The sequence below is a fragment of the Cheilinus undulatus genome, linkage group 18 (assembly GCF_018320785.1).
Source record: "Cheilinus undulatus linkage group 18, ASM1832078v1, whole genome shotgun sequence".
Lineage (NCBI taxonomy): Eukaryota > Metazoa > Chordata > Actinopteri > Labriformes > Labridae > Cheilinus > Cheilinus undulatus.
The window spans coordinates 26,287,703-26,302,786 of NC_054882.1; the positions used below are offsets into that span (position 1 = coordinate 26,287,703).

General features: G+C 39.3%; 1 protein-coding gene across 3 annotated transcripts in view; it reads right to left on the reverse strand.

The window, feature by feature from the left end:
* Window positions 1-15,084, reverse strand: part of LOC121526783 (zinc finger protein DPF3-like) — a 40,073-nt gene that overhangs the window by 23,087 nt on the left and 1,902 nt on the right. For all 3 annotated transcript variants that reach the window (XR_005993342.1, XM_041813527.1, XM_041813526.1), the window contains exon 2: window positions 2,016-2,176. Coding sequence is in view for 2 of the 3 variants with exons in the window: in XM_041813527.1 (XP_041669461.1) it covers window positions 2,016-2,176 (161 nt within the window). In the remaining variant the exon portion in view is untranslated. The remainder of the gene's footprint in view (window positions 1-2,015; window positions 2,177-15,084) is intronic.

The window sequence follows — 15,084 nt, forward strand, 5'->3', positions numbered from 1 at the left end:
GTAATGCATCCCCTATAGATTCTTTTGAGTATAAAGGTGGCATTATACTAAACCCAACAAAACTAAATTCACAATTTTCAGCAATTCAGAGGATGGTGAAAGAGAATACTGACATTTGAAATTGCTTGCCTCACTGAAATGTTGTTGGCAGCACAGTGTATACCAATTTGCTTACACAAAATTCATCCTTGACTACTTAAATCTGAGCACAAAGTTACTTGAGCTTGACTCTGCCCTTTCATTTGTTCCTGAGACTCTCCGTACACTTTTGAATGGTCTTTTTGTGGGTAAGGAGACAAGCCGAAAGGTTGCAGGAATTGGACAAGCAATTGTCCAGGCAGTACGACCACGTGCTGGGGTAGCTCCATTACAACTTGGCCTTGCAGTGCAGGCAATGTCAGTGTTGTTTGGCGGAAAGAGTACCGATTCACTTGCCTCTTTGCACTACAACCTTTTTAGCAAGAAAATCGTTATTGCCAAATCATTTGTTACCCCAGAATGTCTACCTCCAACTGAATCCTCAACCAAATACCACTGCCAAAGAGTTTACTTCCAGATCATGGTGTGGATTGGAAAGGAAGATGACATGAACACAGTGGATTGGGGATGAAAACTGGTGGACTACTGGTTCCTGCCAATAATGACCAGTAAGACTGCTGCCCCAGAAAGTCTCCTGCAGATGATCCACTGTAATTGCACAACTGCCTGCCGAACACAACGGTGCAGTTGCAGGGCATATGGACTACCACGCACGCCTGCTTGTGGACCATGTCAAGTTGGGAATTGTGAGAATCACTACAATCAACCTCTGTGGGAGGAAGAGTGTGACGGCTAATGGTAAATCTAGTGAGGGTCACAGTGCAAACAAGTATAAAAAATAAACCAGGATAAGAGGAAACAACTGAAGAAAATAGAAAAAGATATGTATAAATAAGACAAGTATTAAAAAAAATATTAAAAACAAGTGGCAAAAAAACGCATTATAAAAACTATAAAAATATATATTAAAAAAATAAAACACAAAAGGAGTTAACAGTACTGAGCCTTCCCTGTTTTTGTCTAATTTTACAGTACCACACAGTTCTAATGAATTTATTCTTTATTGGAATCAAAAGAATTGTTATGAACCATAGAAACCACCAACACTCGGCAAAACGATATGAGAAAGGTGAAATATGCAATTACTTAGGGGAAATTGTACTTATTTTTCGCATAAATATGCTTGTAATCAATTGCTTTAATATACAATTCTACTTGTAATCACTTATCTATCATGCAAATACGCTAATTAGAATATTACATGGCCAAAACATGTTTCAGGCACCAGTATTACTGGTCTAGGAGGAATACAAAAGAGTAGCCTAATGGTCATTTGAAGGACCTGACAGCCGCCATTTTGAAAATGGGCCCTTTTATGGAGTCAAACGTTGATCAACTTTTAGTATGTTTCCAAGTACATCTGATACTACTGTAAACCACTAGAAAACCTTTTGTTAGAATTTTTTGGGGGTCAAGCCATCCATGCAGCCGCCAGCTCGTCATATCTTTTCTCTCATGCGCATGCGTAAACCCTTAGAAAACTGAAGAAGAGTGTCTGAGTGGTTTATAATAGAGAGAAAGAGACACAGAGAGGCTGTGACGTAAAATATTGAGATATATATTAAAAAATGCCACAAAGCACAAAAATATCGAGATATGACTTTTGATCCGTATCCCCCATCCCTATGTCATCAATAAATGAAACCGCTGCTGGATAAGGCCATTTTCCACTGCAAAAAAAAAAATCTGTGAAACATTTGACAGTTAAAAATACAGATGAGACTTCTTTGTTTAAAATATTTCTTACACATGTAAAGGTGAAAAATCAGCAAAGAGATAAGAGGTGCCCAAAATGATGCAAACTAAAACATCTTCATGGGAGGTTTAACAGCTCAAACTGGAAAGTAACAGACCAAAAACCCTTCATTCTCATTCAAACATCCTTTACATCTGTAAGGGTGTGTGTATTAGCATACCTGGGCTGCGATGGTGTCGTTCCATCCAGATGTAGCAGTTGTTCTGGGCCACACCGGTTTGTGAGTCCAGGAATGGCAGGCGGACGCTGCGTTCGGCACACAGGCGGGCATTGTAGCTGCGGCACTGCTCAATGGCCTCCTTATAGAACTGGTCACCCAACCTGCAGGAGAGCGACAACGACAGCAGCAGAGGTCAGAGATGTAGCAGATGCAGAGGATGTGGCAGCTAGCTTAAAGAGCAGCTATGATGCAATCCTGTCAGCTGGATCCCTGATATGGAGATCAGCCTCTTAATCATGTACGAATGCCTTGATAATGGCCTGTTGCTTTGCTGGCCACAGATCATTAAATTAGCAAAGCTAAATCAGCCACAACATTTATTTTCAAGTCCCTCAGAAACTCTCCACAACCCACATAATGCTGTTAACGTCTGTTCAAACTTCTAATCAGCACACTTCAATGTAATATCAAACTGACAGCTAAGCCGCTGTATCCTCTTACAGCTTGCCATCGGGAAGAATTTGTGGAAAAAAATAAAAAGCAAACCCAGTTACAACATTGAAACAACTCATCTGCTCCCACTCGTGAAGTTAAACATATTATTACCTCTGTGGGCTCTTTGTCTGATCTGATTTTAGACGGGCTGTGACTCAGTTTGTGGCGCTGACTGACTCAGATTATCGCTACGACAGAGAATGTGGGGTCTGATACAGAGTCAGTCAACACTCTCACATTTTAGTTCCACTTTTCTTAGCACCACTGAGATTTTGGCAGTCCCTGAGGGTTTCAACGTTAATATTCAGAGTGAAATGGGGGAGGATATTTCACATTCAAGTCCTCCATCGCTGCCACACGCCTGGTATGGTAATTAGCCTACTTAATTAATCTCAGCAGAGTGCCTAGCACAAGGGCAGGTTATAATTTGACTATATCAAAGATGGGGGTAAACGCAGACACTCTGAAATCACGGCAAGGTACTTTGTATGTGATTTCCACAATCTTTTATAGCACAGGTTAAAGAGGGCAAAAACAGCTTCTTCTTCCAGTACTAACATCTTTACATCTGGATAATGAAGTTCCTGCACGTGTTCTCAATTACTACATTAGGAAGACGGCCATTTTGAAGGCAAACTAATGAGCTGCAGGCTGAGAGAGGAGTCTGGAATTTTTAACTAGAAGAGGTGGGAGCTTAGTCTTCAGCGTCTTCCAGATCTTGTCCTCTGTGTGCCTCCTCATGAGACAACATTCAGCAGACGAATCAGCGAGCGGTGCAAAGAATGTCGTCCCGCACAAAGCCCACTGCTCTGCTGCTCAGACAAAGCCACAGTGTGTCTGAGGCTTCTGGGAAAGAGGGGCTTCGTGTTGCTGTGGCTGAGAAGAATAAACAGTCACAGGTACAGAGCGGGCGCAGGCGGGGACAGAAAGGTGCGAGAAAGAGAACGAAGAGGGGGAGAGGGAAATAAAAAAACAGCCAGACGGAGTTTAAAAGGCATGACAGAGAGACAAGAGGTCAAAAAGAGACCATTACTAATTACTTTAAGACATTTACCTGCCTTTCATAACTGATAGAGCAACTATTGCAATTTACTACTGTGTTGACCAAGTCTGTACCCTGTACAGTTGTCAGACAGGAAAGAAAATGACAGATTTCTGCACTTTCTCACCTAAAAAAACGCAGGAATTTTAACTGGAGGAATCACGTAGCGCTACGCTCTTAACAGATTGTCCACAAAGCTAAACACATATGCTTGGGGGGGCTTACACAACACCAGCAGTAGCTTGATCAAAGATTTCTTTAAAGATGAATACTTGGCTCATTAAAATAATGACACACAGCTGAGTCATAGCATGTATGAGCTGCATTACTCTGATCTATAACATATGTGGAGGAGTGTTTCATTTCCAGCAGTTAATCCCCGTCAAAGTGAAGTACTTTACTGTCATTTCTTGATATCATCGCACGCTCTGATGGGACGCAGTGTGACATATCAGTTTACTAAAAGCACACCAGCTGTAAATGCTCCCTCAAGTCTGCTTCGAGAGCGCACTCAAAGGGCACGCACCGTGGAGCGCAAAGAAACTCCCGAGATTACTCGAGTTCAGCAAACCAGGAGGGGATGACGGTAATGTGTCTGGAGTAAAATCGAGATGGGGTTTGAGAGGAGTGAGGGAGAACAAATGGGTCCTTAGGCGGGTGCTGGCAGTCTGTGCCGGCACTCTTCATCAGGGCTCAGACACCCAGCACAGCAGGTGCTCTGGCTAAGGTGAGAGATCTTCCTGACACTTGTAATGAGTGACAAGACCTACGCCATCGACCACCAACAACACAGGAGGGGAGAATGAGTCACACTGACACACAACCCACCTGAATCTAGACACTGCAGCTTCCCCTCTTGTCTGTTTCAAGACATGCTTCTGTTTTTGCATTGAAATCAAAGACCACCAAGCTGACTAAGGTTGGCAAAATTCTCTATATTTTCAATATCACCTATTTTAAAACCATACAATATCTGTCAAAAGTATCAAACCTGAGAAAAATCTTTATTTTGAAGATTGCAAAAGAGAGGAATAAATCAATCAAAACACTGCAGGCAAAAACTTCCATTCTGTCTAAATTGCACAAATATGTTGGCAATTTTTGGGTACCAAAACTATATCAACATATTTGAGCAAGATAGGCTGTGTTCAAATAATTTCCTGCAAATTTCAGTCATTACAATAGAAAAATTACCTTATATTGGATCCCTGGGACTTGTATTTTTGTTGTTGCCATATCAAAAAAAAGTACCATTGTTGGATTTTTACTTGCATCATTTCAAATTTAATAATTCTGGTACTGTGACAGCCGAAATTATGACAAAGTCTTATGTTTATTGTTTTGCCTCTCTGCCAAACCAGGGTCCAGAGGTCCAGGGACGCCAAAGATATCAGGGGGGTCCAAGGCTTTGTCTGCTCTGAGGTTGTCAACATTAGGTTTGTATATATATTAACTAAAATCAATGTAACAAACTAACAGGATGGTTTATAAAAGCTTTTTTCAGTAGTGACAAATGTGTAAGGGCCTTTTATATTGGGTTTTTATCACTAAAAACTAGGGCTGCCATGATTAATCAAGTTAATCGTGATAAATCAAGGTCCACAATTAGTGCACAATTTTTCAAATCACGATTAATTGCATGATTTATTGTCCCTTTCAACACACTTTGGTTAAGGCATGTCAGCATCTCCCTGCATCCACAGTGAGGACGGGGTTTGGTTGTAATCAAAGCCAGTGTACACAAGTGGCTTCCAGCACTGTAGCGATTAGCTCGTACGTAGCTTTAGTATAGTGGCAGTTTTATCCAAACTTGTTCACAATTCTTTATTAAAACAATAGCAAAGAGTCACAGTGAAAGCTCCTCTTGGCAGGGCGAATGTTTTTGCACTTTTCCCAACCAGCCTCGGGATGAGTTTTATCCACCAACAAGCTCCGCTGTTCATAAACTATGACAGCGCCTGTCTCAGGCTCAGGTTACTACCAGAGCTGCGCATGCCTGACTACCTCATTTTGTCCTGTCGCTATGATTGGACCGTAATAAATGTGACAGAACATTCATCCAATCAACTTCTGAGAAGTCCTGCCCTACTTAAACACTTTGTATGGGAGGTTTCATTGATAAATGTGAAAAATAACCTATGCAATGTATATATAAAACAGTCTATCTGGCAGGTCAGGTGAATGTGTACCAGGCTAAGCTTTAAGGTAACCATCCACCACTAATTAGGGCTGTAGCTCCGGCTAATGTTCCTGCTGTCCCTGCTCTACTGCCCAGATAAACAAACTTCTTGAGGAACGTAAGGAATGACAATTAATGAAGACTTCAGCTGACGTAGATCTGTTGGTCCCGCTTAAAACTCCACTAATTTCTATGCTTGCACGACTAGTACCTACAGCTGATATGGCAGATTTTTGAAACCAAAATATCCGTTGTAACCATCAACAGGAATTTTCATATCTGCCGATATCATGCAAATGATATTGTGCATCCCTACTAATAATAATATTAGCTTGGACGCTCTGGTTAAATAAATAGCAACTGAGTATGCTTACTTTAAAAAAGAAAAACATATCAATAATACTCAAACTTTCAGTTGTAAACACCAGTAAATTCTATATCTGACATCAGCTGCACGCTTCAGTTGTGTGCACACAGTTTCCTGTCATTGAGGGATTTCATTACAAGCACCTTTATCGACCCACTTTCAGTTTCACCCCAAATAAAGTTGTAAGGATCCATGTTTTGCTCTGTATGGTGAATCCTTCTAATGAAACATGAGCCACCTATTTTTCAGCTGTTTTCATTGCTTCCATAAAAAAGAGGACATTGAACGGCAAGTTTAAAGTAAAAAGGGTAAAGGAGGATAAAGCAGCAGAACATATTTTTCTTATTTCTTCTGCTTTAACCATCTCAAGACCTCGCACATTTATCTCACAAATCACCCAGTAGAGATGTATGTTGGCCTGTGTTAAAACTAGGATTTCTGGACTTTCATTGACCGTTTGACCCCTTTGCCATTACCAAATCTCAAGAACTACTTTTTGTGGATCTGGTTTCACCAAAACTAAAAATAAGACCACAGCCAAACCAGTTATTCTTCAAAGTGAGCTGAACTAGTGAAACATGTGCATGGCAGAGCTAAAAAGGTGCCTCAGAGGTATGCGATACACATCCTCAATATCTTCCAGTCGAGTAGAGAAGGTGAGTTGTGTGCATGAGGGCGAGGAACAAAAGCAAATCTTGTGGCCAGTGGGGCCTCTGCTATCAGCGTGTTCCTGTCAACGGTTCGCCGCGTCACACGGCTGCGTCCGTAATGCGAGCATGTGTCAACACTCATTTTGCACATCTTGACAAAATACAGTTTGCTGAAGAGAACAGCTCAGACCGAACTCCAGCTCCTACTTCAAAGTGGTCCAGCACTCAGGAGAACTGGCTTGACTGTGAAATAAATGAGGATTTAAAAAAAAAAAAGTCAGATTAAAAACTTCAGTCTCTTCAGTGCTGCTAAGGAGGTTTCTGAAATTGCAGGTGCCCTGCCACTTCACAGGAAGCTAGAGCTACCACAAGAAGAAGAGGAGGAGGAGGAGGAGGAGGAGGAGGAGGGCCTACACAGTGACTGCATCTTGACAACAACCTCTGATTACACCAATCAGAGCAGCACAGTCTGGGAGAGGGCAGAAGGAAAACCAGACCATACACCTCCACACTGCAGTGTCAATAAACAGCAGGCCTGAATCACTCAAAGTCAACCCTACATCACTGACAAGGTAGCTGACGAACGGGGGAAAACTCCAGCTGTAGCTGAAATTTTAATGAGCAGCTCCTTTATTAATCAAAAAACTCCAGACTCCATTTTAATCAGCGGATTGTGGAGATTACTGTCCTCCTCTGCTCATAGGAGGGACAGACCTCACACAGACGTGCACAGGCTTGCACGCCGCAGCTCAATCCGCCACCACCACACCTCTACAACAAAGTCAAAGCCGCGTTTCATTTCCCTAAAGTGAATCATCTTAATACAAAAAAAGGTCAAACTGGTCCACGGGAGCGACATCCAATTAGTGTCAAGTGTGACTAATTATAATCTGACAAACGTGTGAAATGAAGTCAGAAATCCAAGACAGAAGCTAATTATAGCGCACTGAAACACTTCATTAAGCACAGTTTATAGCAAGGAGACATTCCACATCAGAATGCTAAAACATGTCCGAGATGAAACCGCAGGCTGATGGCGGACACACAATGATGCTTGTCTGGACACAAGAGAGGGGAAAAGGTCCAACGAGGAGATGTACTTTCCAATAAAACTCTGATCTTTTGGAGAAAAAAAAAACAAGTAGGAGACAGGATCAAACTATAACTAAAAACTATTAAGCTTTTGCATTGAGCACTTTAACATTAAGTACTTTAGTGAACTGTTTTGGTGGCTGCTAAGTAATTGTTTTGTGCTATGCCCCTGAGGAGTCTGGGACACTGTGCAGCCAGGCGTTGCATTAAAAAGTGCAAAATGCAACACTGATTAATTAAGCCACCATCACAGAATAAGCTACCAGACTGATACTTTTCTTGTGTCAGGCTGGGGTTCTCCCTGCTGGGGTTGTCACAAAGCCAGAAATTTTCACTTCCATACCATATTTATAAAATCAAATACTACTGATGCTAGGGCTGGGTAATTAATCAAATCTTAGATTATGGCCAGCCACAATTTTTAAATCGCAGACATTGCAATATTTCCTGAAATATGCCAAAATACCAGTGTAATACACTTTTTGCAGCAGAGATGTTATTTGTTTTTTATTTTTGATGGTTTCCAAGACTCTTAATAAATGACAACAAATGATTATCTCCTTCAATTTAGCAACTGATATCAAATTTACATATGAGACAAAATAATAACATTTAGATATTTTTTCAAAATCCTTCATCCCTGGTTTAATTTATCCAATATTACGCTGGTTATAATATAAAATGATTTTAGTTGTGGAATAATACATAAGAAGAGGAACCTAAAAATAATTGTGTATGAAATCACGATCACAATATGAAGAGGAAAAAAATTGGAATCACTTTTGCAAATTGTTCAGCCCTAACTGTTACCTACTTCCAAGTTCTTGGCATCCAATATAAGGAAATATCTTGTTTTAGTAACCCAACATGCTGACAACTGTCTGTTTTAAGTGGGGATGCACCGAAAATTCTGCCACTGAAAATTTTCAGCCGAAAATGGCCCAAATTTTCGGTTTTCGGCCAAAAGACTTATCACTGAAACAACAAGGCCATCATGCTGTGATGACGCAAGCAAAACCAGCGGCCAGCACGCGCTTGGATCGGCGGTTCACAAATAGCGGTGCGCACACGTGAAGGCACTCCAGGGGGTACGCAGGAATTTAAAATATATGCCAGTTATGTAAGAAAAATAGCGTCTTTCTTTGCACGTCAGGAGCGACACAATTTTGTGAGTATATTATGTACATTCTAAAATCACATTCGTGCTGCGAACATCTGCGGTGTGTTTTCTCTGTCCTCTGATAAACAGTGATATTTATTGGAGCGGAAGATAAAAGGAGGGTTCTCTCTTTCTGTCCTTCACTCCATGCGTAGCGCGACACTTTTACGCACAGCCAGGTGATCAGTGCCGTTTTGTTTCACTGTTTCATTAACTGTGCCAGCCAAGTTTATAAGAGGAGAAACTGACTTTTCATTCATCCTATGTCAAATATGATCAATAAGAGTAATAATATTGCACAGCTAAGGCTCGGCTATCCCCCACGGCGCACAGATTGGCTCACCTGTTTGTGTTCCAGAGTGTTCAGAGGAGTAATTCAGTGAGCTGGTTGATCCAGAGCATTTATAAGTCATATGTCTGAGGTCAGAAGAGACTGTGTTGGTAAATATTTCACTAAAGTCCAGTTAATTTAAAAACAGCTCCAGCTGTGTGAGTAGCGCATTTGCGGTAACATGGACAAGTCGGGCTGCCTGTCTCCATCTCTACCAGGCTACATGAGGCAAAAACGCAAGCATAGTACAGACAGATATGAGAAGAGGACAAACATCAGGTGGGGTTGGAGAGGAGGGCGTTTATGTTCCTCTGTCTGCCTTAAAAATCGACACCACCACCATGTGTGCTCCTCTGAGCAAAACTTTGAAAAAATATCCGCAGCAATGTCACACTGCGAAATGATGTTGCTGGTGTGGAAGCTTGCTTTGACTCGCTGTAGGTTCAAAAAGTAAATATTTTGTGTGAATAATTTGCATGAAAAAACTGCATCTGGAGTGAAAGGACCTTAAGTTTATGAAGTGGAGTTTATATTTTGTATGTTATCAAATTTCAACCTCCTGAGTCTCCCCCACGGCAGAATGGTTTGACCCACACTGGCACATGCCTGTTAATCACTGTATTCACAGTCACTCCATTCATAAAACAGTTAATTATTTATTTTTTGTGAGGAAATGCTGATCTATAACTAAGTTCCTGATTTCAGTTTGAGAAGAGATCTTTATTACGATTTCAAAAAGGGGCACTAAGCTGTGTTATTTATAATTAGTTAATTATTAACAGGTTTTAAGTTTTTTTCTAGCTCTATGTTTTTTATTTCCAAATTGTTCCAGAGAGACCACGGCAGCTGAGCAGTGCTTTGCACACCTCTGGGTTTAAATGGTTTTATGCCTTTCCAGTCACTGTTTTCAATACATTGATTTGAATTCCCACATTTAGTGATGAGAATATTTGCCATGAGTTTAGTCATGCATTTTTAACATTTAAAATGTTTGAAAAAAACTAATATTTGTAATTTTAAAGCGTTTATCAGTTACAAAGTTTGATAAATCAGACGGCTGTCACAGCGCTGTTTAATGTCTTTCTTTTTGGCCAAAAAGCTTTGTGCTGTTTAGGGGGTACTTGGCTGAAAAAATACTTCACAGGGGGTACATGACTGAAAAAAGGTTGAGAACCACTGATTTAACGTATACATGAGTGGGGTCAAGTTAAACATTTTAATTTGTATTTTATTTTATATTGTGCATTGTTGGAATGTCAGTGCTTAATAAATATTTACATAATTTTCTAATTGATTTATACTTTGAAGCATTAATATTAATTTATGCAACTGCAATTGACTTTAGTGAGGTTAGTACACAGTCATAGCCATAGATGCAATGGCACTAATAATTGGCTGAATAATTTCTTTTGGTCCTTCGGTTTTCGGCCTTGGTTTCCTCATTTTCAGTTTTGGGTTTTCAGTTTCGGCCAGGAATTTTCATTTCGGTGCATCCCTAGTTTTTATTGATGGGATAGCACAACACTTTGCCAATACTTGGGCCAATGATATGTCATGATACACAAAGTGCTACTGAATGTTGAACACTTGAGGTGCCAGGAAAAAAAAAAATCAACTGACATCAGAATCGCATATATTAATTTCAATGATTCTGACTCGATTTCAAATCTCAAAGAATCAATATTCTGCTCCAAGTATTTTCATCCATGCGCTGTCTCAGACTCTGATCCTGCAGGATATGTACGGCTCATTACCTGCATTGTTAGTGTTAGCAGGACTGTTAGCATTAGCAGGACTGTTAGCCTTAGCAGCGCTTGCTCTCAGTATCGGTCATGTTTACAGTGCTGTGTTGCGCCTGACCCACTTCTGTGCTGCCTGCACTGCCCATGGAGGCCCGGGTTGCTCTGCCTGTCGTGTTTTCCAAAAAGAAAGGTTTTAAGTCTCACTGGGGATTCTACAATCTCAGGTAAGAGGAAGCCTGACACGTTCACCCAGAGTAAATATCAGCCAACATCTTCTGAACAGCAATAATAAAAATAACTGGATCTAGCATCTGGTTTCACGTCAGAGACTGGTGCTAGGATTTAACGAGTGACCATGTTAACTGACTACATGAATGTGTCTGGGTTAATGATGGATTTTGAAATTTTAAAGAGCCCCTTTGTTTAGTTTTTCAATAAATTCTAATCTCCTAAGCATATCTTAGACATAAAACCAAATGTTTAACAGTGTTGTAACTATAACAATCACTATCAGCTGAGAAGTCGCACGTTAATACAGTCACTTGTTAAAAACTTAACACCTTCTCTACAGCTTGGTCAACAGTAAAGGCTGCAGATTTATTATCTTTATTCTGCTAATGATTTTCTGATAAATACCTTTCCTGCTTTAGCCCACACCTTTTATTCATATTGAAATATTTTGCAATTTAAGCACTAATCACTATTTTCTTGGCTATATTACAAGACACTACAAATAGCTAAAAAAAACAACATTATTTCAAACCTATTTTATCAAGCTTTTAAATGTCTAATAACGACATACTGCCCCTTAATGCACAACAGACTGGAGCAGATGCTGAAAATATCACCTATTTATGAGACAAAAGGAACGTGTTGGGAATAGGGCTGAATGATTTGCAAAAATAATCAAATCTGCGATTTTTTCCCCAAATATTCCGATTGCTATTAAATATGCGGTTATTATTTATTAGATAAATTCATGACTATGTGTTTTGAAATCAACTAAATTATTTCAGAATTTAATCCATAGTAGCATGAATCAGACTATGAGGGTAGACAAGCTTTAAGCTGTAAAGGAGGAGGCTGGGGTGGAGGAGGTTCAGCTTTTCCAGCAGCAGCAGCATTGATGCAAGCAGGGATTAGTGCGAAATACATCATATTTGAACGTACTGCTCTGTTGACAACTGAATGTTTCCATAACGTGCATAAAATCTCTGCTGCTGCAAAAAATGAATATATCAAACTGGTATTTTAAGAAAGTTCAAGTTCAAGAAAAATTGCAACTTATGCAGTTTGTAAATTGTAGCAGGCAACATTGCGATTTAATCTAATTTGCGATTAATTTCCCAGCCCTAGCTGGGAATCAGGAATCAATGTGAATCAAAAATCAATTCTGAATCTTGAGATTCTTAAGGATCCACACCTCTGTTTAACACTTTTTACACTGTTCCTTCAGCAGCCTGACTAGGGATAAGAGTTGAAAATGAGCTAGCTCTGTGCAGCCCATCAGCTTTGTGTTCTGTACTGAAACAACGTTAAAATGCATTGTGCCTGTTAAATAAAAATATGTTCAATCCACATTAATTCTGCAAATACTGATGTACTGTAAGGATAATACATCACAGTATCTGATCCATTAAAATAAATGCTCCTAAATCTGGATAAATCAGGATTAATGCATTTCTTCATTACAGTCTGGCGTCAGTTTCCCCTCTTAACACTCTTAATCTCTTACATTCCCCCGACTTCATCTAACGTCCAACATTATCATGCGGTTTTCTTTTGTCACAACACATCATGAAGATGCAGAAAGTCAAGTAGGCAGGGAAACCTGCTGAGAGTGCCTTATGTTTTCCTAATCAAATAACTGCCATTTATCCAAATTTAACACCAGAAAACACAGATCTATCACACAAGCCAGGACAGCAATATGATAGGGCTGCTCAATCAGGGCAAAAATCATAATCATGATTACTCTGATTAAAGATCATGATTATTAAATAGGGTCACCTGTTCATTATACAACACCTGTATCAAATGTATTTTTCAAACTTTAACACTCAACACTTTAACATTCAGGACAGTTTGAGAACAAGTAAAATGCAACAGCAATACCGAGTACAAACCTGCATACTCAATACTATAGAAGTTCTTAGAATCATTTTGAAAGTTCACTTCCTTTCCCCATAAGTTCTTCACACCTCCTCTTGATAACTTAGCAGAGCATAGTTTACAGTTTGCTCTACTTTTGGCATCCTAATTCATGTTAAGATAGCACCAAATTGCTGACATGGCTCCAACTTTTCCCGCCTACTCACATCATGAGAGGCCATTATGCTCTAAAATAATAGCGTATCAGCAATGTTTTACAAGCATGAATATTTCAGTTTGGTATCGACAAGGGAAACACACATTTAGCCAGCTAGATGGTTAAATTTGGAATATTCGGTGGTCTGCACCAAAGCGACTGCTGTTCTGCAGTAACCGTTCTTAATGACTTTTGCTTTGCTGCCAACAGTGCTCCATAGTCTGGTGTAAACAACACTGAACTGACAGCATTGATAGCATCTTGAAGGAACAGCACAGTTTGGCACCATTTTGATCTAGAAAACAGGGATAAAGTTGCCCAATGGCTGTCAGGTTTTACTCACATACAACCGAAGCAACGAGTCATGATATTCAGCACAGGAATGTGAACATTAATCTGCAAAAAGAAACCGAAGGCCGGCAGTGCTTGAATGCTTTTATTAGCGACATTCTGTACACATACTTCAAATTGTTCTTGGTGTGAAGTTGGTTTACATAAAGTGTTTAATTGACTTCAGACAAGTCGGCTGAATGCAATTCTGATTTGCTGTAATCACGTGAAATTAGTTGCCTAGGAACATCTTAAGTATCGACACAAATACCAAATACTGGTATCAGTGTGGATACCAAACTGTACTATCACCAGGTGGTGAGAAATACATTCAAACAATAATTTAGCTTAAACTGCACATCCCTAGTGGCAGAAAGTAAGTAGTAAAGTATGTTTTGAAATATTTTATAGCTAGGGATGCATGATTATATCAGTGTAATATCAGTACTGGCATATATTAACATTTCTGATGATGTTTACTGTAAAACTGATAATTTGGCTATAAAACTGTCTGTATCAGCTTTTACTGACCATGAACAATTAAGTTCAAAGTTTAAGATTGGGCAAACGACCACTGCTAGCGGAAATCTTTGTATTTATTCAGCATCATTTCTTTCACTTTAAAGTAATGCTGAACAATTGAAAAGTAATTTAATTGAGATTTTTTCCCCAATTTTGCACTTGCGATTTTAATATGTGGTTATTTTTAAAGCAATAAATTATTCTATATTATAACAAACCCAGTATTTGGTAGATTAAATAAAGGCTAAAAAAAAAACCAAACACAATTATTTTCACTCAATTTGAATTTTATATGAACTGTTGTATTGAAGAGAATGATGATTTTATGTCTCTCATTTTTATTAAGACAAGCATAGAAAAATAAGGAAAGCAGGATTTTTGCGAACTATTCTGGAAAAAAAATTGACACTTGAATGTTTGCATGATATGTGGAGCACACGTTTGTGCCTCAAAAAATGTGTTTAGCTAGTATTTTGACACATTTTAGGTTAAAGAAATATTACATCTTCTGCAAAGTGATAATCGCAATAGGCCATATGGTAAATTAAACTAAATTGCCCAGTCCTACTTTAAAGTGCCTTTTATGTAATTAGTTCCTTTGTTACCCTCAAATTTTAAAATGTTTGCTTTAAGAACTGAAGTTCTAAGTCTGAACTACATTTAAATACTGGTATCAATATGTGTTCAATTTAATTTGCAAATATCGCCGATTGGATATCATCACAAATCCAATATTGTGCTTCCTTTATCTTAACCCCTATGCTAGCACCAGTATACTGACTTTAGACTGCCAAAAAAGCATCAGTGATCTATCTGTCCCCCCAAAACACTACAGTGGTAACATCAAATCAC